The 26,816-nt window shown below is 41.0% G+C and overlaps 10 protein-coding genes across 10 annotated transcripts; 4 read left to right on the top strand and 6 right to left on the bottom strand.

Moving 5' to 3' along the window:
• Positions 1-838: 838 nt before the first annotated feature.
• J7337_011123 (uncharacterized protein) lies at positions 839-3,124 on the bottom strand (the record flags this gene model as incomplete). The annotated part of the gene is made up of 3 exons (XM_044828674.1): positions 839-2,435; positions 2,490-3,013; positions 3,071-3,124. 3 exons carry the CDS (start codon positions 3,122-3,124, stop codon positions 839-841), a joined length of 2,175 nt encoding a protein of 724 aa, XP_044677228.1.
• A 2,764-nt stretch (positions 3,125-5,888) lies between these two features.
• Positions 5,889-7,256, top strand: J7337_011122 (uncharacterized protein; the record flags this gene model as incomplete). The annotated part of the gene is made up of 2 exons (XM_044828673.1): positions 5,889-6,422; positions 6,489-7,256. The coding sequence occupies 2 exons, from the start codon at positions 5,889-5,891 to the stop codon at positions 7,254-7,256; spliced, it is 1,302 nt and encodes a 433-aa protein (XP_044677227.1).
• Positions 7,257-8,806: 1,550 nt separating this feature from the next.
• On the top strand, positions 8,807-9,867 carry J7337_011121 (uncharacterized protein; the record flags this gene model as incomplete). The annotated part of the gene is made up of 2 exons (XM_044828672.1): positions 8,807-9,796; positions 9,856-9,867. 2 exons carry the CDS (start codon positions 8,807-8,809, stop codon positions 9,865-9,867), a joined length of 1,002 nt encoding a protein of 333 aa, XP_044677226.1.
• A 915-nt stretch (positions 9,868-10,782) lies between these two features.
• J7337_011120 (uncharacterized protein) lies at positions 10,783-11,096 on the bottom strand (the record flags this gene model as incomplete). The annotated part of the gene is made up of 3 exons (XM_044828671.1): positions 10,783-10,800; positions 10,865-10,988; positions 11,044-11,096. The coding sequence occupies 3 exons, from the start codon at positions 11,094-11,096 to the stop codon at positions 10,783-10,785; spliced, it is 195 nt and encodes a 64-aa protein (XP_044677225.1).
• Positions 11,097-12,045: 949 nt separating this feature from the next.
• Positions 12,046-12,453, top strand: J7337_011119 (uncharacterized protein; the record flags this gene model as incomplete). Its single annotated transcript, XM_044828670.1, has 1 exon — positions 12,046-12,453. One exon carries the CDS (start codon positions 12,046-12,048, stop codon positions 12,451-12,453), a length of 408 nt encoding a protein of 135 aa, XP_044677224.1.
• A 361-nt stretch (positions 12,454-12,814) lies between these two features.
• J7337_011118 (uncharacterized protein) lies at positions 12,815-13,602 on the bottom strand (the record flags this gene model as incomplete). The annotated part of the gene is made up of 3 exons (XM_044828669.1): positions 12,815-13,123; positions 13,175-13,336; positions 13,390-13,602. The coding sequence occupies 3 exons, from the start codon at positions 13,600-13,602 to the stop codon at positions 12,815-12,817; spliced, it is 684 nt and encodes a 227-aa protein (XP_044677223.1).
• Positions 13,603-14,575: 973 nt separating this feature from the next.
• Positions 14,576-15,178, bottom strand: J7337_011117 (uncharacterized protein; the record flags this gene model as incomplete). The annotated part of the gene is made up of 1 exon (XM_044828668.1): positions 14,576-15,178. The coding sequence occupies one exon, from the start codon at positions 15,176-15,178 to the stop codon at positions 14,576-14,578; it is 603 nt and encodes a 200-aa protein (XP_044677222.1).
• A 6,436-nt stretch (positions 15,179-21,614) lies between these two features.
• J7337_011116 (uncharacterized protein) lies at positions 21,615-22,010 on the bottom strand (the record flags this gene model as incomplete). The annotated part of the gene is made up of 1 exon (XM_044828667.1): positions 21,615-22,010. The coding sequence occupies one exon, from the start codon at positions 22,008-22,010 to the stop codon at positions 21,615-21,617; it is 396 nt and encodes a 131-aa protein (XP_044677221.1).
• A 1,973-nt stretch (positions 22,011-23,983) lies between these two features.
• J7337_011115 (uncharacterized protein) lies at positions 23,984-24,478 on the top strand (the record flags this gene model as incomplete). Its single annotated transcript, XM_044828666.1, has 1 exon — positions 23,984-24,478. The coding sequence occupies one exon, from the start codon at positions 23,984-23,986 to the stop codon at positions 24,476-24,478; it is 495 nt and encodes a 164-aa protein (XP_044677220.1).
• A 117-nt stretch (positions 24,479-24,595) lies between these two features.
• On the bottom strand, positions 24,596-26,295 carry J7337_011114 (uncharacterized protein; the record flags this gene model as incomplete). Its single annotated transcript, XM_044828665.1, has 5 exons — positions 24,596-25,090; positions 25,136-25,189; positions 25,241-25,654; positions 25,702-25,778; positions 25,827-26,295. The coding sequence occupies 5 exons, from the start codon at positions 26,293-26,295 to the stop codon at positions 24,596-24,598; spliced, it is 1,509 nt and encodes a 502-aa protein (XP_044677219.1).
• Between the last annotated feature and the right edge of the window lie 521 nt (positions 26,296-26,816).

Genomic DNA, 26,816 nt, shown 5'->3' with positions numbered 1-26,816 from the left:
ACAACCTTTGTTCCCCACGGTCCCCAGTTGGTGAACCAAAGCGGCAGCAGCTCATTTGCTTGCGCTCGGTATTGACGTATTGTCCAGCAAGAGAGGAAGGCATACTCGTCGTAAGCGAATTGTAGGCTGACTATCGATGATATGACTGGTAAGAGACGGAGCAGCTTGGTTGGCAGAAGGAGCGATAAAAGGGATGAGAGTACGATGATTGAAATCAAGAGCCAGGTGATCTGCTGGGACGTTTTGCTGGCCATTGTGTCGCGCTGAGGGATATTATGAACGAAAGAGCGAAATGCGCGGATTCAATTCAGAAAGTGTAATCTATGTGATCAAGTGTAGAAGGAAATATCATTTGCGACACCAAGTCAGACTTCACGGTAACTTTGAGGATACAACCAGCTGGGGGACGTCTTCCTAGATATACTGTCAAGACTGTCTCCTATGTTCAAAACAAGGCGGGGACCCAGTACTAGCTCTGAGTAAGCTGACATGATTCTCGCTGAATCGCGCAATGATTGACGCAGCGCCTCGGACATACAGCATGCTAAAGCCTGAGATAGCGCTAAGATAGAGCCCTTTCAGCTTAAAACCAGTGTGAGATCTAGCCGCGAAGGTGGCCCCCCCAGGTCACATCAAGTGTAACTTTGCCACACCACTATTGACTGTGTTTGTAACTCAACTTAGATGGTCGATTGCTAAAGGCGTAAGGTATGTCACCTGAGGTCGCTTGAGAAAGCAATCTGGTTATGTATTACAATTATTATGTTGTGTAATGTATGTTCTCGATATGTAACGTCTAGTCGCATTTTTATGCCCAACTCATTATGCAACTCGAATCCTACACTGCTGTAGCAATCTTCTCCTTGGGCTCAGTGGAGCTGCTATCGGAGACAATACCCTCCTTCTGGGATGACCTCTCCTCTTCAGAGTCATCAGTGACGACCTTCCTGGTCTTACCCCAACCAAAGTTGTCCATGTTGACAACAGCATAAAGCATGACAGCGATGTTGAGAAAAGGACCCAAGAAGACAAAGACAAGGAGACCCAAAATGAACTGTGCCCGCTCAACAAGATTGCGAGGAAGCCAAGTAGCCATGATGACATAGTAAAGAAGAGGAATGATCATGACACCAGCGAAACACATGATCAACCACCAAGGTTGACTCATGAAAGCGACAATCATACAACCAATCGATGCAATGACGAACACGTTGAGAGACCAGGTGAGAACATTGGAGAAAGCAACGATGCGCTCCCACCACTGAGTGTTCCAAGCACAGAAGAGGAGAAGATCGTTGCTAGTCGCACCAAGAGTCCAGCGACGGCGCTGAGAGAGGAAAACGTTCCAGGAGTGAGGGACGTCAGTGTAAGCACGAGCATGAAGAGCCTGGCGCGTCTGAGCGTGAGGGAACGTGACGAGCAGTTGGCAAATGTGGTTTCGATCCTCTGAGGCTGTAGCGCGGATACGCTTGAGCATACCGTCCATGTGCTTGGGGAAGTAACCGAAGAGATCGATGAGAACGAGATCGCCACAGGTTTCGTCACAGATCTTGAGGAGCTGGCAGCAGCCAGGAAGGCAGGAGACTTTTTTGGTGGCGATGGACTGATGAAGACGACGAAGACCTTGGGCGATAGTGTACTCGGCTGATTGGTAGATGGACCAGAGGTTCCAGTTACCATCTTTGAAGTCAACAGCGACGTAGCCGCATACACCGACAGTGTTGGGGTAGTAGGACTCCTTGAGAAGCTCAGTCACACACTTGTTCTCAAATACTGTGTCGGCATCCATTCCAATGAGATGATCGACATTGTCCATCTTGACCTCGTTCTCAAGCCAGCTAGTCATGGAGTCGAGGAACTCGCGGGAAAAGATGGACTCAGGGTTCTGGGCACGTGTGTTGAACTTGTAGAGGAACGATCGAATGACAATGAGACTGTCACGCTTGCCTTGGTTCTGATCCTTAACGATGCAATAGAACGGAAGACCTTTGTAAAAGCCCTTGGAGATCTCAATGTCCATCTGCTGCCCGTCCCAAGCAGTATAAGCGCCACGAATCCTCTTCCTCTGTGTCTGGTGAAGGAAGATATCCTGGTTGAGATAATCACCAGTGGTCTTTGTCATACCCGGACCACGAACACGGCCATCGCAGATCACGATGATGCCCTTCTTGTGGTTCTCGAGACCTGTTTGGCTGACGAGGGAGTCGAGGGAGCGAGTGCACTCTTCGAGAGTCTCGTTGTAGCAGGGAATGACGTATATCATGTTCTCGGGGGACGAGGGTTTGTTTTGCTCCTCGGGACTGACCCAGTGGATGAGGGTAAAGACGGCGATGGAAGCAATCATGATGCAGTTGAGGACGAGGGGGAAGGAGATGAAGGGGAGGTAGATGTAGTAGTATCGTGGCCAGTACCAACTGGCAAAGATGAACATGAAGCTGGGATATGAGTCAGTATGAGTGACATGCGTTGAGGTGGAGGGATGAACTTACTTGACTGCAATCAGGCCAGCTGTGAGAACGTATTTCTGAGTTGTAACCTTTCTCCTGCCACGCTTCAACAAGACAGCGTTGCCAACATCATCCTCAGCGACAGTCTCAACCTTGGGCTTAGCCTGTTCAGCACCCTCGCTCTTGAACTGAGGGACAGCATCTCGATCGGCAGATGGTTGAGGAACAGGCGTGATCTCATCATCAACTGAAGGAGTAGAAGAGTGACCAGCATCCGAGCGAGAACCAACGGATGTATTATTGCTAATCGAGACAGGAAGACGGGGAATAGGAGCGATGAGATCAGTGCCCTTTGAGCCAGGTCGACTGATCACTGAGGTTCTCTGAGTATCGGGTGTGCTGGATCTCGGAGACGAAGGCTGTGAGGCGCGGTAGCTGTCATTCGATGACACTTCGTCGGTGAGGTATGCGGGAATAGGTACGACGGGATACTCAGTGTCTGAGACATCAGAACCATTGGAGCGGGTTTTGCCATGGACGATTCGGACGTTGGCATGAACTTGGTCCTGTTTCATAAGATGTCAGTTGAGGAAGACGGGAAAGACAGTGTAACAGTAACGAACCTTTTGCTTGCCAATGAGAATGGAACGAGGGGGGTTAGTTGTGAGAGAAGCCATTGCTACACCGCAGGCAGCATGCAGAAGAATACAAGAGGCAGAACCAGAGAAGTATGACAGAATGTCGTGAAACACCAAGAAACGAGCGGCAAGGTGGTATGAGGTAAAGAGAAGTGCATCCGCTGTAATTCAAGGATGAAGAGAGAAATTATCAGAGTTACCAGTTGAAATCATCAACTAAATAACATAACCCCCCTCATCAAGCGAAGGCCTCTAGGTATAACGGCCAAATTGTGAGCTAGTTGTGTTATTTGCAGCCGAGACTTGTGGCAAGAACTTAGCTTTTCCTTACCATGCAGGGAAACAATAGTCTCTCTAACGAAATGATCTAGACATTCAGCCGCATGTCTGGACTGGTTCGGCGTGGTTAGCTGAGAGTTCGACCATCGGGTCGGTGTCCCAGGTGTTGGGAGCCCGATCGCTCGGATAAGGCATCCTAGCGGAGTGTCTACCAACGGTCTGGATCGATGGAGCCGTGCTTCTTTTCTTGGCGAGAAGACCACTCAGTTTAACCTAGGGTACTGTGCTAAACCGGCTGAGGTCAACAAGCAAAATGTGTCGACAATGTGTTGCAGTAAACGAGGTGTCCGTATAGTCCCGGAGGTTGAAGCGTCTAGGCTGTACATCACGTTCGAAAAGGAGATGTCCTAGAGAGACGTTTTTCTTTTGGAAGTTGAGCAGGGACCCTGGCCAGAGGATATGCATAAATATTGGGTTGAGGCTCAGATTTGAGGCAAATAAAGACTGATCGAGACTGCCAGGGTGGACATGGTTTAGTCGCACTGCGGTGGTGAATGATGAATCAACCGAACAGATTTTCCCAGGCGACAAAAATACCCCTGCTGGCGATCGCTTACACTGGTAATCCCTGAGTTGACATTACGCAACGCGATCATTGATCCGTACGTGCAATCTGCCAGAGGAATCCAGAGAGCAATCAACACTCACAATGTTACCGCTTCTCTGAAACGAAACGATTAAGATCTCCAGGAAATCTCTCTCTCGGCAGTTGTTCTAGATTAGCGCAACATTGCGGCTGAGCGGGAAGCAATAATCATGAATCATCGGGGCTTTATTAAAATTGCTTTTCCTCCCAAAATGGTTCCAGGATCTGATAGTTCATTTAGCTCAACATCCTGGGCTTAATATGGACGCAGCTATCCGTAGATCTGAATCAATAGTCTGTGCCACTAAACCAAACTAAGAATCTGGCCAGCGATCTCAAAATATCTACCGACCCTTCTAGTTGCACATTGTAGCCCCTTTCATAATCCATCCAGGCACCAAGGGTCATTACGGCACGGGCGTAGTGCCACGGCGGATCAATAAGCTTAAGCTCTTGGCGCATCTCAACTGTTCGGACGCGATAAACGTGGGAGGCCTGAGCCTCATGGGGAACATGTCGAACCGAAGTCGCTTCATATTTAGCATTTTCTAGGTCAGTCTAGAGCCAGCAAAGACCAGAACCCATCAAGATCAGCCGATATTGTTGCTCCTCTCACAAAATCGATCATCAGTGCGCTCCAATTTTGCGACAACAACAACCAAGTTTTCATTCAGCCTCATTTCGCCACTAATGGGAATAATGCGGTAGTTAATGTCGCTCACCCAGGTCAGCCCGTCCGCTAATTGGGATTTAACACCAACCAAAAAGAGGATCAAGACAACAAATCTTCCCGTGTCTCAGAAGGTCCCGCTTTCCCGTTACACAGCGTGGAGAAGACTCAGTTCACAGGAAATGAATTCATGCGGCTTTTCTTGTTGATCTTATTGTTCTTCTCTCTTGACACTTCAGCTGCCGCAACACGGGCTGAATGTGGATGGATTCATGCGGCACCCTTGCTTCTCGTACCTTGCTTGGCAAAAGTCCCGACAGAGCCGTGTGTTTTATTTTTTTCAGCACGGGCTGGCATATCCCTGACCCTGTATTTTGCTCACGGGAGGATCTATCGGTCTTAATAGCTGGTTCCGGGCCATTGGATACTGTACTCAGCGTCAATGGCAAGCGATTTACATGGGGACGCAGAGTAACCTGATAGAAGAAGAGATTCATCGCTTGTTGAGGTTATCCCGTGGATCGGTCTAGAGCCCAGAATTCAACTACCGGATTGAAGAAGAGATGATTCCCATTATCATTGGCTTGGAGGAATCAATAGTCTCCGTCACTCCTCTGATTGATCTTCAGCTCCCCAAATATTCAGGAACGATTTGCAGTCCTGCATGGTTGTCCAATAAACAAGTTACTCCTGTCATCCAGGTACGGAGTTTACCGTATGTCTCTGTTATTGCACCCGCCGATCGGCCGGCCAAAGAGATGCTGATGTTCATAACTTGGAAGTTTGCGAAAAGGTGGCTTCAGAAGAAACGAGGCTCAACTGAATTGTTTCAATCCACATCGTCAGCCATCTAGACTTAGTCCGAACCAGGATTGGGACTTCAGTGGAAACGTTCAGCTGGGTCCAAGCTGATCTGGCTCGTTTGCACTGCAGTGTGAGGCGTTCGCAGTAATACGGTCGAGAAGGCTTAGACGGAGTGTTTTTCACATGTTTTCATGATGCGCATAATTCAATATGATGAGTGTACCTGAAAATCTCGCAAGTCGTGGGCTAGACCTTGGAGGGAGAATACTTAAGATGTTGGGTTTGAACAGCCGTAATATCGGATGGTCGATCACCGCTGAACCTTTTTCATCTGAAATCCTCGCTCGACTTCGCCTTATCTCTTGTTTTCTCTCTTTCAGTCAACCTTTCAAGGACTTCTCAAGATGGAGGACTTCACCGGCATGCTCACTCCTTCAGACTCTCCCTCTTCATTCCCTTTCTATCCAGTCACTCCTCCCCTAAGCTCCGTCCCCTCAGAGACAGACCTCACTCTCAAAGTCTCTACCGATGTCACTCCGGACGATACCCCTGTGGTAGCAGTCGTTGGAGTCGGCTACGTCGGAAGACATCTCGTTAGCTCATTCTCATCAAAGTATCAAGTCATCGGCTTTGATGTTTCTGAGCAACGCATTCACGATCTTCAACAGGATTTCAAGGACAACGAGAACGTCACCTTCTCGCGAACTCAGAATGACCTTATCGCTGCTACGCACTTTCTCATCTCAGTGCCTACACTGTTGCGACCTAACAAGACTATCGAGTCTTCATACCTTCGTGATGCTCTCCAGATGGTCGGTCAAGTTGCTAGTCGGGGTTCGACTGTTGTTATTGAGAGCTCTGTTGCTGTTGGTATGACTCGTGAGTTGGTCGGGCCCATCGCCACGAAACTTGGTCTCTTTGCTGGCATGTCGCCAGAGGTACGTGACACCTTCAGCTATCAACTGTCATTTACCACCAGGACGTTTACTAACCCACCACTTCAGCGCGTCGACCCAGGCCGTACCGAACCCCCAGTCAAGTCGATCCCCAAAATCATCTCAGGTCTTGACGATATCCTCCCCGGCTCTCTTGATGCCATCAACCGCATATACTCCACCATTTTCGACAACGTCGTCACCGTCTCCAAGCCTGAGGTTGCCGAGATGATGAAGCTGTACGAGAACTGCCAGCGTATGGTCTGTATCGCGTACGCCAATGAAATGGCTGATGCGTGTCTCCCTCACGGCATCGACCCCTACGAGGTCTGTTCTGCAGCGTCTACCAAGCCATTTGGCTATATGCCCTACGCCCCTGGTGTCGGTGTCGGCGGACACTGTATTCCAGTCAACCCGCACTATCTTCTTTCCAACAGTTCATTTCCTTTGCTTGAAGCTTGTTCACAAGCCATGAGTGACAGACCCGCCAAGCTTGCCCAGCGCCTCATTGAGTCACTCCCTATCACCGAGCGTCGCTCACGTGTACTGGTCGTTGGTCTTGGTTTCAAGACTGGTCAGTCTCAGCTCGACAACTCACCTGGTGTTTCTCTTGTTCGAGAGTTAGCTGTTTCGGGTGCTCGGATTGACCTCACTTGGGCTGATACCCTTGTAAAGCAAGAAGCTGTGCCTCAGGTTCCGCGTCTTGGGGAGCGTGATTGGAACAAAAGCTTCTTGAAAACATTTGATGTCATTGTTGTCGCTATGAAACAGCACAACATGGACTTTTCACTACTAGAAAAGCTGGAGGGCGTTCGCGTCGAGAGATGGTGCGAGTGATTGAGAATCTTGTGTTTTGTGCGATTGTTCTGTTGGCTGGTGTAAAAATGGATCAATTAGATATTCGTTCTGTCGCAAGATAATAGCCTAGAGTAATACATATCTTGACATTCTTCTCATTCCGCAGCATATTCGATATTGTTCACCAGGTCAATTAAACGCATTCTGCTTCCGCCTCTCCAAACATCACGACCCAGGCCACCTCTTGTCCAAACATAGTCGTGCTCGCTCTCCTATTTTCACGTTCAACTTGTGTATGACTTGTCGCATCATGCCGCGTCTCGAACTAAACATAACTATACGAAACTTGATCTTGCTAAATTTATTGAGAAAAGTGATGTGTTGAATTGTGAGCTGCTCTCCGTATGGAAGCGGATGTTGGTGGTGTATTGGTTACACGTCGTTCTTGGTCGTCTTGGCCTCCTCCTGCCAATTTCCGGTCGGTCTGCACCAAAGAAAGAGCTAGCTGTACAGTTCAGCCCCTGTATTTTTGTTAGCAAGTAACAGCCCCACCCTTTAAGCAAGGGTATCTTATAAAAGTTTATAAAATAGCTATATTTTTACTTTAAAATATATATAGAATATATATTTATATAGGAAATAATATCAAATTACTTTTTATAAGTTAAAATAGAAATATAAAAAGATATTTTAAGTAAAATTAAGTCAGATCCCTGTTAGCAGGTACCCCGCTAGCAAAAAAACAGGGGTTAGAGTGTATTCAGGAGAAGCGATATCAGATACGCTAGTAGCTTCATAAGACAACAATAGCGCTTTTTGTTGACGTTCAGGATAAGCGACGAGAATTAACAGTTCAGCATGAGTATAACAAGACAGCCAGCCAATTCAGACTGTCTACAAATAAAACTAAGTTTTGCAAAAAAGCTCGATAACTGGGTCAAGCTGTAGGAAAGAGCGATGATGAGAGCGTAATGTTATATAGGTCTAGGCTGAGCGGTGATGCATCGATAACCTAAGGAGTTTAGGCATAGTTTAAATCTCTGTAGCAAAACGCGCCACTCAGTATTGTGGTGTAGACCGTTGAATGTCTCAAAAGAACCTTGATTCAATCCATCGGTACCTGCAACATGTTTCATTGGACATGCACATGCCTCAGAACAATTCTCGGTAAGAAAATGGCATCTGCTCAGATCGCCGACCACCAGCCTTGAAACAGTTGTTGGTGGCGTTAGGCCATTTACCAGCGCAAGCATCACACGCAGGTTTCTTCCCTCAGTACCAATTATCGCCAAGAACAAATGGGCTTCCTTGGCCTTTACTGCGTGTTCCGTTCCGTACTTTCACATTCGCTACTGAGCCGCTCCCAAAGCGGCATAAGCCATCGATATTCATGCATCGTTAGTCGCAGTCGTTCGGTGCTAGAAACGACGCTATCGATTCTTGCATTGCTCATCTCAGTCTAGTATCAGAGGTGACCCTCCATCAGCCTTGGTTCTTAAACTTAATCTGCCCGTTGACCATGTCGCATTGATGCACGACGATCATAAAAAAGCATGGGGATTTTACAAAACCTCGTTGTTTTCGCGCTCATGGCAGTGACGAGAGCCAAAGACAATGCGACTGAGACGAAGCCAGAAGACTGGGAGGCTGGCCAGTGCGATTGCTACCTGACAGACGGCATTGAACCAGAATATTACACCCACCATCGGTTCTGGGATTTTAGAAACCTCGGAGACTACGCTGGAATTCCCGACACGATCGCTGGAGAGAATGCATCCGCTGAAGCCGACGTCACGAGCAAATACTTCAAGAAAAAAGAATGGGAAGACTTTTGGGCCATTCAAAGCTGGAGCAACCGAAGAAGTCACGACACTCTGGCGTACGGCGCCAGATTCCCCATGGTCAACTCTGCAAACAACATTTACCTCCGGATCAACCCAGACAAGAACCCAGCGTCGGAAACATACCTCTCCATGCGAACGAATCGACAACAAGACTTTCAAGTCGCATCTGAGTTTGACTCAATTGATCGCTTCCAGTTTCTCTCCATCAGATTCCTCGGTCGCGTGAGAGGTGCACCCGGCGCTTGTATGGCGATGTTCACGTATGTCCCCGCCGACGAGATCAAGAACGTGCAAGAAGCCGATATGGAAATCCTCACCCGCGAAGACTACGATCGGGTTCATTACACGAATCATCCAGGTTACAGCATCGAAGGCGAAGTATATCCCAAAGCAACGCGCAACACAACACTCCCCGATAATCTCAAGTGGAACGAATGGGTAGAGCATCGCCTGGACTGGACACCAAGCCAATCAATCTGGTACGCCAACGGCAAACAAGTTGCCAACATTTCCTTCCAAGTACCCCGCGATCTATCTCTCATGATCTTTAATACCTGGGGAGATGGAGGTGTTTGGACACAGAATATGACGACGGGTGAAGAGGCGTACATGGAAATGCAGTGGCTTCAGTTGCTGTACAATACCAGCGATACATCTGATAAGCGCAAGAGAGATGATAAGGGCCCGAAAGGGAGGTTTTTGAGGAAGAGAGGGGATGAGAATGTTTGTAGAATGGTGTGTAGTATTGATGATGAGGATGGCGCTGGGGTTGTGACGTGGCTATGGGGCAATAGTACGGCGAGTAGTTTATTGGCGGAGAGGAGTGTTGGTGCGAGTTTTGGGGGGTTGATAAGTTGGGTTTTGGGTTTAGTGGTGTTGGCAAGATGGATTTAATTCGTGATACTCTGCTTTAGTTTTAGAAGAGTCGTATTGAGCGATTTTAATTTTTATTTCAATCAATTGTCTGAGTCTTGAGGCTGGTGGAGTCTGGTGATGTTGGCAATCATCATGGGGCCAAACACGTTTGAGGTTGACGCCACGAACGAGTCACCTGAGCCCCGCAAACGTTGGCGACGATCGACACGATACGCAAGCCGATCAAATACTGGTAAGGCTGTTGGCCTGATAAGTTGACAGCCGGAACGCGAAGGATTATGAGACACTGTGTTCCTGGGCAGTGACGAAACGAAACATCGATCAATGCCCCGTCGCCGCAAGCAAAAACAACTAGATGATGTCACTGGCATTCAAATATCTTGCTGCACTGAAAACAGGACGGATTCATACATATTGGCCTCGGTGAACTGTGGATATACAAAAACTTGGGTCCTGGTATGGCATTCCGGTAACTATCTGAAGGTTGCCCATTCCATGAGCGCTCGCAGTACGTGACCAGCCCTTCTCTCACGATACCACCATCGATGGTTGGCTGCTTCGTGGTAAGTCCTCGACCCAAAGACTCGCGGTGATACGAGGTTTATCAACACCTCCGTTTCTCGCAACAAGGACTGTCCTTCCTCGATCTGCCGTATGCAGACCAGATACGTGAGGGTGCCGGAGTCCTTCGTCACCTTTTCCGGGCAGATTCTCACGCATCTATCGGATAACACGTCGCGTCATGCCCAGCCCCAACTCGATCATCAGTCCAGCCTAAAGACGTTCCATAGATCTTACACTTGCTCTTCCAATCAGCACCATTAATCGTCCCATTCTTATGCTCATTACACGTCCCAGTCTCGCTGTCAAATTTCGCCTGGAAACAGTTTCAGTTATGCTCAGGAGTAAAGACGACAATAAACTCACGACATCCTTGTAGTATGACTGGCAGACCTCTTTGGTGACATCGGGATTTGTCATCCACCAAGCATCACTGGCGTTTTTGATGTGAAGGCAGCAATTATGCTTGCTGAGATCCTTTGCGTCTTCTCTGTTGGAATGAGTTAGTTCAACGGCTCAGTACGTAATGGAGAGGGTGATCATACGACTTGACGGCTCCGATGAGGAGGACGGAAAGAACAAGGGACTTGATGGTCATCATGGTGATTGATAGTGATTGTCTAGTGTACCGAAGTGAACAATGTTTAAGGAGCTGGTTCAAGATGGAACATTTATTCTTGGTTCAGTTTGACCGCCTTTAACCCTGGTAATAAATCGGCAGTTACTCTTCCAGCATTGACCAAGCACGATATTCTCCAATGAGCACTGGCTTCGATATTGACTTGACGTCGAACCCCCAGTTTTCATCTTACTCGATGCTACGCTGCAAACTCTATGACGTTGCAAGCCTCTCCGGCCTTTTCGGCCGATTCGCCTCAACCAAGTCTGGGGCTGACATGTGTACAGTGTTTGGCTGGATTTCATGATGGTGCTCACCGCCACGTTGGACAGACTACGCGTAGCATCCCGCCACACATGCTAAAAGCTAAAAGACCGAAGGTCAAGAACTGGTAGAGTATCAATCGAGAGTATCAATCGTTTCGGATACTGTATTTAGCCTTATATTGAGAAGCTAAGCCGATGACGATGATAGAAATACCCTGCTGTGTCTAGTAAAAATTAGGGGCAAAGATCGCGGGCTCAAAGGGAACTTCAGGCCTTGGCGCAGATTCGGAGAACACACCATAACAGATACGGCGATCGAGAATTCAGGTACAAAGGATGGAGCTGAAAAGGATATGGATTCAAGCACTATACTGGGTTGAAGTGAAGCTGAGCATGAGAATATGCTCTGTTCTTTGTCCAGGTCAAATGCTTTCGAAGCCCAAAGCCATGAACAAGCGATGCCAAGTGAACAGCTGGTGTTTATTCTGCTGAGAACTACGAGGACAAAGCATTGTCTTATAGAACAATCAATACCTCATTTACACTATATAAGTCTTCCCAACTCTGTGATCGATCATGGTTCAGCAGCAGCTTTTACAAACACCAATACTTACCATCAAGCACCTCAGCTAAGAGAATTGCCACCAACATCACGGCCACCAATGGATAACTACACCAACGACTTGAAGTGCACTCAGTGCATTGATCTCGCCGCAAACGTCGCTGATCTCCAACATGCTCTCAGAATCACCAGAATTGAAATCAAGCGCCGAGAAATAAAAGCCACGGCGCCATTTCAATTCGACAAGAAGGATATGAGAATTATCAAACTAGAATCTTGCGTCAATGAAGCTCAAGAAGCGGAGATCAAAGCTGCTGAGGCTGCATACGAGGAATGTAAACGACATCTGGAAATTGTAAAAAGTCTTGACTGTAAGGATCTGGAGGCAAAGAAAGATGAGTGTGCTAAGCTTGAGAAGGATCTTGAGGTAAGAAGGGAGCAAGTATATGATGCTAAGAGAAGGCAGTTGGAGTATCTGGTGAACATCCGCTATGCAGATGATGACTGAGGGAAGTAAGGACATTTAGTTGCAAATTCTATATTAAGCGACTCTCAATACCGTTTGTCGAGTATGATACTGTTTATGAGAGAAATGATTGTGACGTCGAAATTTGTGTAGATAAATCGGCCTGTTGATCGCCAGAAGCTCATGTCTAAATCGAGACCCTTCTCTACCCCTTGACTTGAAAGTGAAGTGAGCACTCTAATATCGAAGGAATATCTGGAATCAACATTCCAATTTCTAAGCGCTGCAAACACCGCTAACACAGTTCGAGGGCTTTTGGCACGGAACACTTGAGCTGCAAGACCATCCCTGGCACCTAGCAAGACTAATTAGCATCATAACATGTCATTCTTCATCGGATCACTTACCCCCAATTGCAAGCCTTGTCGCTGCAGACACCATCAGGGGACAGACAGGTGAGGCCGCTGTTGCATAGTTTGGTCTGACCATCGCACTTGGCTCCCAAACCACCAGTGCTGCCAGAACCACCACCAGAGCCACCGCCAGATCCACCGGATGTAGGAGTCCAAGATGCACCCGGGGCAGCATACTGGGTGTTGACCCTACCTGTGAGCTCCCACTGAACTCCCTTGATGACATTGTTCTTGTCGCCGTTGGGATTTCCGTGGATGTTGGAGTAGGCGTCGATCATGATGTCAATGGATGCTGGCGTCTACACGGACTTATCAGTTGCGATTCATCCCAAGATCCTCGTGTGACTTACTCTGACCCATGCATCATCGAAAGAATCGCCAATGTACATAAGCTGACTCTTGCCAGTGGCAGGGTCTGTGACCTTTGCTTCTAGGCCACAATACTTCCTAGTCTGCTGTCTCCAGGCATCAGGGTTGGAGTTATACGTGGCACCCCCCATTGCCTTCAGAGACTGTGAAACCGTAAGTAGGCGTTCAAGAAGGATATTAGTTTGCAATGGCTTACGGGAGCCAACACAGGGTCTGAGTTGTAGTACTTGTAGCCGCACCAGCTTTGTCCGTTGGTTGAGTCCTGGCCTGTCGAGGCACGGTACCATGAGCCGATGCCGGACTGAGGACCGGAAAAGAAACCAGAGGGAACGTTGACGTTGTAGATATCTGCGACTACTGGTGTCGCGATGGTTCCAACCATCATTGAAAGGATGAGGAGAGAAGGCATGATGGATGAAGTTTGGGGGAGTCGAATGATTCTGCAATGGTAGAGAGTGAGGTTATTGACTGACGATGATCAAGCTATCTGCTTGGGTTTACTCATAGAGGCTTCTCAACCTTTTAATCCATATCCTAAAAACCGACTGAGCGTTCAGGAGCAATAATATTTGTCTCGTGTTGATGGCAGATTATGCGCTAGCTAGAGTCTATCGCCGAATATGAAACTCCGTACCTGGTTCAGCTGCCGAGAGTGGATTCGTACACCCAATGGCTCGCTATTACTAGGTCTCGCCACAAAAGATTGTCTGATAACTTCCCATTATCGTCGGCCGGTTCATCCGGACTCTATCGCCGTGCCAGAATGAGCAGGTCGTAAATGCAAGAGGGTCGTTACTTGCAACCTTTTGGGTAAATTGCAAACGTTTCACGCATATATTGAAGGATCGACATGGTCTAGTCGATTACGGTGGCCAATAAGAGTCATTAAATATCTCACATAATTGTGGCACTATCTGCAAAGAGGAACTTGTGAGAATAGCCGAGGACACCTTCATCGACACTTTCCGGGCTCATGTCTCTGGAAACGTTCCCTAAACAGATGTTCGAGTACAGCATTATTGCCAGGCCAATGGCAAGAAGGTCTATCTCGAGGAATGGGGAGTTGATTCGCAAAAGTACGATCAGAAGTCCATGCGCGATAGCCAATTCCGGAGACCCGTTGTCAATCATCCGCTTACACTTTACAAAGAATAATTAAAGCGATGGTAATCTTTCATTCGATTTAATGGTGAGGGCTATTCCATTTGAATACAACTCAGTAGTCTAAGCTCTATTGTCTGTTACGAGCTATAAGAGAACATGGGTATATTGTTTACCTTGAGAATTTTACAAACTGCGAACAGCTGCGTTAGAGAAGCCCCTATAATCCACTCCCACCAGTCTTCTCCCTGGGCCTTAGGGCTTTCAACTGAGGCATCCGTCTAAGCACTCAGGGCAGGCTCAAAGTCGGTCTGCGAAGCATCCGGCTCTCTATACTGCTTCAGAAACTCAAGTCTCTTTCCAATCTCGATAGGCAGTCGCTCATCTTCAGCTACGGCTTCTCGCCTAAATAGTCGTCGAGCATACCAATCCATACGACGTGTATAATGACCATTGTTCACAGTCATGCGTGGCCGACCTCTCTGATGATATAACTCTTGGTATCTGTTTTTGACCATCATCTCCTGCTCTTTCAGCTTCTCATTCTCGCCAATGTTTCTCAGGAAGCATACTAACCAATGCTCGGGGATGAGTTGAATCCCTGGGTGATGGGCCAGGGTTGAGATCTCCTGCTCTGTTAGGAGGGAAGAGTCTCCTGTACGAATTACATCGGCTTCCTGGATAATCTCAGATTGTAGAAGCATCAGGTGGTCGATCTGCTTTCCGATAGTTTCCTTGAACTCACGGTTTTCTCGGTCTACCTTGACGCGGAGCTTGTAGACCTGAGAGAGATCTTCTGCAAAGGTGGATGCGCGTTGGTCATAGTCGTGTCGCAGTTTGGACATGGACTTATTGCTTTGAAATGGCAAGGACTGGTTAGACATTCTGGTAGTTATTTGGTCGGATGGTATTTAATATCCTGGGCTGTATAGAGGTGGTAGGATGTGACTGAGCGTTGACGTTAATTGCTTGCGTCATTGGTTGGTGTTAGTGAGACGGATGAAGCTTGTTTATTAGGGGCTAAGAAATCGAGATTCGGCTGAAACTGGAAATCCTTCGATATTTATACAAGAGCAGCAAGTAAGGCGAACAGAGAGACATACAAGAGACCATTGAACAGAATGAGTTCCCCGTGTCGGATTGCGCGGGCTCGATTTGATTAATCTGACATCAAATGTTCTTCTCGAACAGATGTTAACAAAGAGTCTGACCGAGTGCCTAGTCACATTGTGCGGAACAATGCTGCATTTGCAGTTGCCGTAGGGGGGATTTCGGCCGAAGCAGCCCTGTAGAGTCCACTACAGTCCGCAGGGGTTACAAATATGCATTTCCGCGATTTAAATAGGTATTTTTGCCATAATAGAATTAAAGAAGACTAATAAAAGGTAATTATTCTTATATATAGATAGAGATAATACTAGAGTAATTAGCATAGATTAGCGACTAAGAATGACTAATCTAAGTACCTGTAATAGCAGCTTATACCCGCATAGCCGGCTATGCGATTAGTGTTATATGCTTATTATATAGCTAGCTATATAAATAAGGCTAAATCTCTAACTTTAAATTAAATATATAATTACTATTTAATAATAATACTATTTATAATTAAAATAGCTATTTAGAGGTATTTTTTATTTTTATAACTATTTATCCCTTTATATTTTATATTATTAATCTATTACTTAGCCTTTAATTATTATAAATAATATAAAAGTAATATTACCTTTTAACTTATAGTATTATATAAAAATAGTTATTTATTTATAATATTAATAATAAAAAAAGAGCCTTATTATATTAAAGAGATTACTAATACTAAGATATAAAAGCTTTCTTTACTTTAATTATAATATAATTAACTTAATAATATATAATCTTTTTTTTATAACTTAAATTAACTAAAGAAAGTATTATATATAGAATATTTATTATTATTCCTTTAGTAATACTATAGAAATAAGTCTTCTATTACTTTTAATTTATATAGTAAGTATTTAATATAATAATAAGTTAATTAGTAAATAGGTATATAAATTAAAAAATAAAATCTTTTTCCTTTCTTTTTAATATAATATCTTTTTTTAAAATATTAAGTAATTTAATAAATATTCTAGCTTATAATATCTCTATTTTTTTAATAATAGCTTTTAATAATAATAACTTTAAGATCTTTAAGGATAATACTTAAATTATCTTTTATTTTATTTCTTTAAATTAAAATAACTAGTTTATTTTATAACTTACTATAGTTATAAATAACCTTTTTTTTACTTAAGGAATAGTAATAAAATATATAAAGTAATAGGCTTTTTTTTACTTATCCCTTAACTTATTCTTTATAACTAAAAGAATCTAAGAATAATATAGCTAATATAGAATATATTTAATATTAATAGTTAAATAGCTTAATATATTTTTTTAAAAGCTAATATAAATATTAATTTCTTAATATTAATTTAGCTATATATAATATATAATACTAGCTTTACTTTTATTAAGGCTTTAGTAGTTATAGTATTAGTAAATTATAGGTATATTATTAATAGAAATTAATATACTAGCTAGCTTTATAATATAATTAATTAATAGTTAGTTTAATTAATTTTTAATACTATACCTTTTTAAATAGTTTAAATATTATAATAGTAAGATATAGTATATTAAGTAAAGCCTTTAATTTTTATTATAATATAGCCTATACTTATAGTTAAAATAATTATATATATTTTAACTTTATAAGTAGCTTAATAAAATAGTATATATATTAATTTAATTAGTTTATAAGGGTATATTATATAAATTTAGTAAAGTAAATAGTAAAGGGAATTAAGGATATTTAAAGTTACTTTTTTATATATATTTAATAAAATATATATTAGTTTAAATCTCTTATTATATTAATATTATTTATTATATTAAAGTTATAATTTAATTAAAAAGAAATATATAATCTTTTTACTTAATTTATTTACTTATATATATATATTTTAATTCTTTATATTTAATTTTATATTATTTTATTACTATTTAATAATATTAAAACTTAATAGATTAAAGTAATAAGATATATATTAATTAATTTAGCTTTTTTTTTTAATTTAATAATATATATATTATTTTACTTTAATACTTATAGCTAGTTAAAAGTATAGGTATTTTAATTAAGATAATTAATTTATAAGTAGTAATAATTTTATAGGCTTTACTTATATTAATTATTTAATATTATAAATATTATATAATAAAAAGAAATACTTTAATTATATAAAGCTATAATTAAGTAATAAGAAGTATATTATTTAATTTACTTAACTTTACTCTATTTATATATATTACTTAATTAACTATTATCTTTTTATATTTTATTTAATATTAGGCTAACTAATTATAAGGTTATTTTATTAAGATAATTATATTACTTCTTTTCTTTATTTATAAAAATATATAAGCTATAAAGCTTTATTAAATTATATAGTTATAACCTTTTTCTTTAAGAAACTAATTTTTAAGTTTATTAGCTTTATAAATCCCTTTAAAATATATATTAACTTAGCTATATATCTCCTTTAGTATCTAATTTCTTAATTTTTTAATATTATAAAGCTTAGTAAAAGGCCTTATTTACTTTAATTTATAGTACTACTAATACTAGCTTTTATTATATTTTAAAGAAAGTCCTATAGCTTTCTAGTAATTATAGTTAATAAAAAAAATACTAGGAAGTTACTAGTTAAACTATACTTTATAAAACTCCTTATACTTTATATATACCTTATATATAGGCTTTTAAGTATAATAGATAGTTAGGGTTAGAGTTATTTATAGTAATATAGCTATAGTAATAGTAAGAGATATAGACCTACTTTATATATCTTTAGCTTTAATAAGACCTTATTTTCTTTTTATAGTATTAAGCTTTATAATTATATTAATATATTTTTAAAGGTATACTTTTAACTTTTTATTATAACCTTTCTTATAATATTAAAAATAGGTTTATAGCTTTTTTAATACTAAAAGAAATAATACTTTTTTAATTTCTTTAAATATATATAAATCTTATTTTATATTTAATATTAGCTATAACTTTAAAGCTATATAGTAATTATTAACTTTATAAAGCTTAAATATAAGTAATAGTATTATAGATTACTATAAATATTAATATAAGTAGAAGTGCCTTATTAATAAGGGCTTATTAGCTTATATTAATACTATAAGCTTATAAGTATAAGGTATACTTATAGTCTTCTTAAAACTCTTAATATAGTAAAGAAAACTCTTTTTTATTTATTTTTATTATATATTAACTTTAATTAATACTTTATATAATATCTAACTTTAGATTTAGTTATATAAGGCTTTTAATAATATATATATATATTAAGTAAGTTTTATTACTTATTTTAAAGCCTATATAGACTTTAGTAAAGCTAATTAATTTATAAATACTAGCTTAATAATTTAAAAAGCCTTAAATAAGTTAACTTTAAAGCTTTCTATATAAGACTTAAGTAAAGAATAAATACTTTTTACTTAAGATATAATAAATTAATTAAAATATAAATACTTATTTATAAATACTTTTATAAACTTTCTTTTATAAGAGTTTAATTAAGTTAAGAGAAGGTAATTTACTTTCTTTAAATATAAATAAGTATATTAATATAAAAAAGTCTTAAGCCTCTTATTATAAATAGTATATAACTTTAAGGCTATAAAGTTATATTAATTACTAAAGAACTTACTTTATATTTCTTACTTTTTTTTATTATTTTTATTTTTTATAAAGCTATTTATATAAAAGGTTAAAATAGCTTTATTAATATACTAAAAGTAAAATATAACTATTATTATTAAAAAATAGAAAATAAATATAATAGTATTTATATAAGTAAAGTATTAATTTATTAATATAATTAAAAAGTAAAGAATACTATTAGTATTATTAAAAAGATAAAATATCTTTATAGTAATATATAAAGTATAGCTAATAAGGTCTTATAATAAGAATAATATAATATAATACTTATTTTTTAATATATTATATATAAGGTATTATATATATTACTAAAAAATATAATAACTTTAAAAGTAAGTCTTAAGGTTATATAGCACTGCCTTTAACCTTATAATTTAATTAAATAAGTAGCCTTAATCTATAAATATAAAAAGATATTTTCCCTAGCCTTAGTAAGCTAAAGGCCTTCTTTATTATTACCTAGTTAAGGCAATTAATACTAAGGCTCTAACCTTAAAGGCTTAATTCTAAATAAGCTAGAAACTATAAAGACTATCTAAAGATATTATACTATATAATTAGTATTAATAGCTATAACTATCCTATTATAGCAATTAATACCTATATAAATAGTAATCTAACTAATATTAATAATCTTAATATTAATAATATCTTTAATTTATATACTTTCTTTTAATATTTAAATATTATAAGTAAAGACCTACTATATATTAATAAATTAATACTAATATAATAAGTTAATTTTATAATCTTTAATTATATTATAAGGCTTTTAGATATATAAAATATATTTATTATACTAACTATTATAAGTAAATTAAAAGCCTTAAAAGACCTAGCTAATTACTTAAAGTAGGATTAGGACTTATTAATAGAGTAATAGGCCTTTATTATAGCTATTAGATTAGGTAGCAGTAATAGCTAATACTAGGTATAGTTTATAGAGTTAAAATGTATAGTTAAAGTAGTTAAATTAATAGTATAAATACTAATTATATTATAGGAATTAAGGGCTATTATAAGGTAAAAGAAGGGAAGTAAAGGGGAAAAAAGAGGTAAAAAGGTAAATTATAAAATAAAGGTTTTAGTATTAGGGGAAAAACTGTAAATATTAGCAGGCTAAAGCTAGCTTAGTAAGTTAGTAATAGATTAGATCAGGTTATAAGGCAACGCAGAGTAATATAAGAAATATAAATTAAAGGTAAATATAGCTAATTAACACTTAGGCTATTAGTATTATATAAATCTTATAATATTTTAAAAGCTTAAGTAAAATCTTCTTTTTTTTTATTACTAAAATATATAAATATAATATAAAAAGTACTTCTTATAATATTAATTTTAATTATATTAAAGAAAGATATTTTATACTTATTAGTCTTATAAATATAATTAATTATAAAGACCTTAAGGTATAATTTAGTAAACTAAATTAAGTTTTAATAAGTAAATATAACTAACTATAATTAAAAGTTCTTTTTAATAAAGTAATAACTTTAAAAGCCTTTTAAATTAAAATATTAAAGTAAAGTAACTATATAACTTTACTTATTAATAAGGTCTTATTTTATTTAAAAAATATAGTTTATAAAGTTTAAGTTAATAAATAATATATTTAAATTTTATAATAAATAAGTTTTAATTTACTATTATTTAATACTAGTAAAAGTAAGCTTTTTAATTATAAAGGTATTTTTATTATAAAGCTTTTAGTAAGTTATATATATAATACTATTTTTAACTATAGGCTTATAATTATAATAAAAGTAATAGTTATTAAGGTAATATTAAAGACTTTATTTACTTTTATAAAGGCTTTCTTTTTTTATTATAAAGACTTTATATTTTATATATTAAGTAATATATTTTCTCTTTTTTTTAAAATTAGGAATTAATATATATTTACTTTTACTATAGTTATAGCTAAAGTAAATATATACTTTTTTATTAACTATATAAATTAAGTATTTTATTATAAAAATATACTTTTAAGCTTTTATTTACTTATTAATATCTTTAAAAAAGGCTTCTTATAATAGATATATTACTTTTAGGGGAAGAATATTATTAAGCTACTATTTTACTAATTTAATTATAATAATAAGGACTAAAGACTTAATATTACTTAATTAAGTAAATATTATATAAAGAAAGTTTAATTATAAAGTAAAAAGTTAATAATTACTTTATTAGTAATATAAATATAATAAGAAGATAGATTAACTAATAGTCTGTTAGCTATATATAATTAAGGAAGAAGGTTATATAGCCTTATTTATATAGCTGGCTATATAATAAGCATGTGATACTAATTGCATAGCTGGCTGTGCAGGTATGAGCCGCCACCTGTAATCACATTTATAACCCCTGCGGACTGTAGAGGGCGCTACCCACTGAGTGACTGACCTGTACATGGGCTGATTCGCCCATCACAAAGTTAGTTATTCAATTGCGCGTATGTGCCGCGCCAACTTGTTGCCTCGGGGAGCAAAACGGGGTCTGGACTTTAAATTAGGATATAAAGTTTTTTAGTAATTGTATGAATTGTGTCAAGTTCACGCCATTTCTTGCCCTCCATCAGACATACTATCGTTACAACCATTTTCTCTCATGGGATCCAAGCTGGCCAACCTCTCCTCATACGCACCCATGAAATGTTCACATGACCTCTTCAGCTGCACATTAGGAAAAGACGGCGCTTCAAACTCCAGAATCTTATCAATGTCCCTCGTAAGTTTCTCAATATCATTAACCGCAGCCATCATTCTCTTTGTCGCAATACCCAGGATATCCAACTTGTTGAGGGCCTCCACAGCTTGTCTGTACCCAACTTCGTGCACCTTCTTCCCATTTGGCGTGGGTTCTGGCATGCGCGCACTGCAGGTCATCAGTGAGGCCCACGATGCATCTTTCTGTGGCCTTACATTACCAGGAGGAACAGTTTGAGACATGTCACCTGCATCCGCAGATCTGGCATGAGATCGGCTGGATTTTGGTTGAAAAGTGTCATAAGCGTCGCGGGTGACATCGGCTGAGGCGGGGATATGCTTGTCAGCTTCAGCTTCTTACTCAAGCTGGTGCTTGGAGAAGAGGGGGTCGATGCCCTCTTTCGAGATGAAGCGAGTGTCGACATGGCACGAATGCAGACAGCTGGTGAGTCAGTTTTCTCAATGGAGCATTAGATCCTTACTTATAATTCCTCTTCTAAACCTGTTTTGATCTCATGGCTGGTGGTTACACGAGTAGGCTATCTCGATACCCTGCGATCTTGTCTCTGCGCATCGTGGAGAGAACTTCAACATGGTCTAAGGCTTTGAGCAAGTCATACTAGTGAGATATGGGTGGTCCACTGCAAGAAGCCGTTTACGGGCCGCAGTTCCAAAGCTAATCGGGGCGGATGACTGTTCTTCCTTGGGGGAAGTTAGCTGGCTCCAACGGTGCTAAGTAAGCATAACTCTGTAGAAACGAGACACTGGGTGGACTCCCCCACCTCGTGGCACTGAGCACTACCTCATGGCTGGTACAGAAAGTGAGACTTGTGTCGCTTGAAATTACAAAAGCTCGGTCCTGTGCATCTCTTGGCGAGTAACACGCCTTCTAGCCGGGCACTGTACTTCGCGCTGTCACTGCGTATGCAGCTCTTGTGTGGCATTGTCACGTTGTCTCCGCAAGGTATCGATATAGAAAAGTGATGAGATATGTCTCAGATGCACGATCAATGGTCGCACATATCGTCACGCTGGATTGAGTACCTTTTTTATCCCTTTAACGGTCCTAAGGGCACAATTAGGTACTGAAGATCGACGACGGAATCACGAGATATTCCGACGCCGTTCCATCAAATAAGAGAGGTAGAAAGAGTAAAAAACTGGACCGAATACCTAATTGTGCCCTTAGGACCGTTAAAGGGATGTGCGGGCCGGCTTGAGACGGGTAATTAGTTACCAATCAAAATATCATCCCTCACCGAATCAACCCAGACACGCATCAAACTAGGATTGCATTCAGGAAATTCTTTTCATGTGGCTCTCGACGAATGACCGATGCAGATGGTCCGCTCACCAGTCAGAGAACCAGCCAAATCACAGTGTGTAAACCTCCAAGAAGAGAGACACTACGGGAACTGGGAATATGAGCGCAGTCGTGAGCGCAGGAAAAAGTTCGCAGGGCGGGGCTCTAAGACACAGCTGAACTGCTCGGCCAGGGTTTCCCATCTTAGTAATGCCGTTGCCTCTCGTGGCTGGCTGGTCAGTGGCGGTGAGGACATGTGGCTGAACTGGGATTGCTCGGAATCACGAGTTGCCGATGCAGTTGGGTTACACAAAACTCATTCTTTTCTCCATGATGCGCCCGCCGGCGTGCGAGACAACATCGATACATCCATGGTGCTTGTAGTGATACGAAGTACAAAATGTACCCAGATATGAACCACGTTACACACGAACTCCCGGGGGCTGAGATCATTTTCCGTGGTGGACTGGTTTCAAATCCTGAGATCCAGTATCAAAACCAAATCTAAACAACTTTCCAGGCTGGTCATTTGGATTTTTTGAATGGGTCTTACACTGCAAATTCAGTTGGTAGTGAGGGGGAGGGCTTGAAAGTTCTGCGTTGATAAGAGACGATTGTTGAAGATTGATCACTTACAGAAAATGATGGCTAAGAACTACCATCACTCCCGCGCAGCGACAATAGCGATTGAACTATGATTACCAACCGTGATTATAATGAGAACTTAGCTGATGGAACTGTGATTAACTATTATTCCGCATTGCTCTTCATCACTCTGGCATGCCTTGACACTGAACCTAGCCCTGCACAGAGAGCAATACAAATTTCCGAATTTGACTACTTAGTCTGATGCAAACATCTACGCTCCATACTTCCTCAGTTTCATCAGTTCCAGAATACTACTCCAAAAGCAATGAGCACTAATCAAGCACCCGCATTTTCACAATCCGCCGACCCTGATCGTCAGGAATGGGTAGCCGCAATGGCCAAACACGCCAAATACGAGGCTTTTCGTCACAGAATGCACAATTTCGTCACAAATATGGAAACCATGAGAGAGTCTCTGCAAATCAACTCCCGAATCGCTGGCGCCGATACTGACGCCGGAAGAGGTATGGCGGCGTTGAGTCAGCAGATGCTCGAGAAGACCGACAGGATCAAGAAGGGTTTCACGAAGCTCGACGGTTTGTACGCAGATATTGGTCGCAGAAAACCGCTTATCGAGGCGCATCTCGAACCTGGGGCGAGTTTTAATGATGAGCCCTCTGCCCAGATACGCGTAGCGTCGGACCTTTTGAACGGGTTCGCACGAGGTATTGATGTGATGGACCGGATGTGGGATAGCCTGATGGCTTGCTCGAGACGGGCTCAGATGTATTTGAACATGGCCAGGAATCAAGGTCGTTGATCCTGTTCACAGCTGCTCATGTTCTATCAGGCGTTAGGCTTAACGGTATCACGATCCTTTACAGACAAGACATTATTAATAATACTATCCAACGACCCCTACAGGTCTGAAGCTGGATTAATATTTGAAGCCACCCATCCTCTCTCTCAAAACACCCTCCGGATCAGCCTCCCGCTGCAACGCCTTAAATTTAGCGTAGTCCTTATAAGTCCCCGTGACATTCTGATCAAACATAGCATCATTCATAAAAAGCGGAAGATACTCATCAACATCGCCTCCATTCCTCTCAATCCACCCCGGAAGCTTATCCTCAATAAAAGTCGTCAAGTCCTTGGAGAACTGACGAACAGTATCGTCGTAGCGCTTCTCAACCCACGCGCACTGGATTTCGAGAAGGACGCGGTCAGGGTCGTTGGCGGTGAAGCCGATGGCGTTTCCGCCGCGTTCTTCGGTGTGTTTGCCGATTGAGGAGGGGAGGGGCTGGAAGTCGACGGAGCATTGGGAGGCGAGACCGCGGAGGTTTTTGAAGTAGTTGCTTGTGATGGAGACGAACTTGTCGGTTATTTCGGCGTATACGGTTGAGTCTTTGGGGAAGTAGGGGATAGTGGCGGTCTGGGATGTTAGTCAAGGCTAAGTAATGTGAAAGAAGCTGCTTACTCGGAATGAGATACGTGAGTTCAAGAGCGAAACTCCAGCGCCATTGGACTTGAGCTGTCAAACCATTAGTGTTATTATATCTAAAGACGATACTGATTAGCTTACCAGATCAGGATAGGACTGTGTCTTAGTGGTAGAAAGCGTCGACTTGATCTTCAATAAGTCGGCAAAGGCTCCAGTAGTAGGAGGCTTCTCGCCCTGATAGAAGTAGAACAAAAGGTTAATTCTGCTACTTCCAGTGAGGATGAGACTGGTGACAATGATAGCAGCCTTGGGATCATCGTTGCTGTAAGGGATAAACTCATGCATCGCCTTGTAGAGCTCGTCTGTTTTGGACTCATCGTAAGTGCGAATACCGCCCCAGACCTTTCCGATGGGATAAGCTTTGACGGTGAATTGAGTCACAATGCCAAACTGGCTTCCACTGCCTCTCAGTGCGACGGCAAGCTCGGGCTGGGTCTTGGCGTCGACGTTGATGATTGTGCCGTTCCAGTTGACCATTTCCCAAGAGACAACGTTCTGGACATCGTTAGCTAGAGTCATTTTGGTTCCATGATAGATCATACGTCAGCTGCCAAGCCGTATTGGGCGCTCAAAAAAGAAATTCCGCCTTGCGTGAGGAGACCTCCAACACCAACCAGGCCTAATGTCAAGTTAGTGGTGCATCATCTGGTAACCTCGTAAAACATACCAAGGCGACCTCCGACGATCGCAACGCCTTCCTTGTCAAGCTGCGAAATAACATCATTCCACTCTCCACCAGGCTTAACATACGCCACCTTCTTATCAGCATCATAAGTAGCCCCAACCATCTCATTCAGCGAGATGAGTACTCCATCACCAGCAGTAGCATGAGTAGGGTTAGGATCATGTCCACCTGACTTGGCTGCAAACTTGACATCAGGATACTTGTTCAAGATCGTAACAGCCTTTGACACATCTTCAGTCGACTTGGCAGTGACAACACAAGCAGGCTTGATCTCCCGCAAAGCCGTAGACCAATATCCTGAGGATTGACTGTTGTAGTTGATGGTAAACGGTTGTGAGACACGACCCGGTATAGCTTTTGAGATCTCTTCACAAGCTTTCTTTGTAGAAGCGCTTGGAGCCGCGAGGGCTGAAGCGAAGAGGGAGGATACAAGGAGGGAATTCAGATGCATTATGGCGGTAGGGAGTCAATGACAGCTTGCAATGGGTCAAGTTAGTGAGACATAACGGGAGTTAAATAGAGGAGGAAACGAAACGAAACAAACGGGTCACGGCAGTGTCGCACAGACGGCAGTGTCAATCATATCATACAGCTGCCAGATGAGCCCTTGGCACACTCGTATCGAGAGCTTTGGTCACATGCTTGCGGGGCAGAAATGATATTAAGGGTTGACTTTTGACGGTGATGGCTGAAGATGGGTTTGCTTTTGTCTAGTTATAGAAAGAAGTTCGTCGTCTCAGGACAGTGGCATTGATGCTTTTGAACGCTCAATCTATTCCACTCCGTATCACAGCTATAATGCGAATATTTCCTTCATCAACAACGCCTAATGGCCTCGGGACCGTTTTAGCTCCCTTCAACGTCTGTGGAGTAGAACCAAGTCCCCAGTGGATTTAAACTTTCTTCTTCCTCGACATTTACAATTTCCATGACTGCTCGATACAACATACCCCTGCATGAATCCCAAATAAA

The sequence above is a fragment of the Fusarium musae genome, chromosome 8 (genome assembly GCF_019915245.1).
Source record: "Fusarium musae strain F31 chromosome 8, whole genome shotgun sequence".
Classification (NCBI taxonomy): domain Eukaryota; kingdom Fungi; phylum Ascomycota; class Sordariomycetes; order Hypocreales; family Nectriaceae; genus Fusarium; species Fusarium musae.
This window is presented reverse-complemented; position numbering and strand designations above follow the sequence as displayed.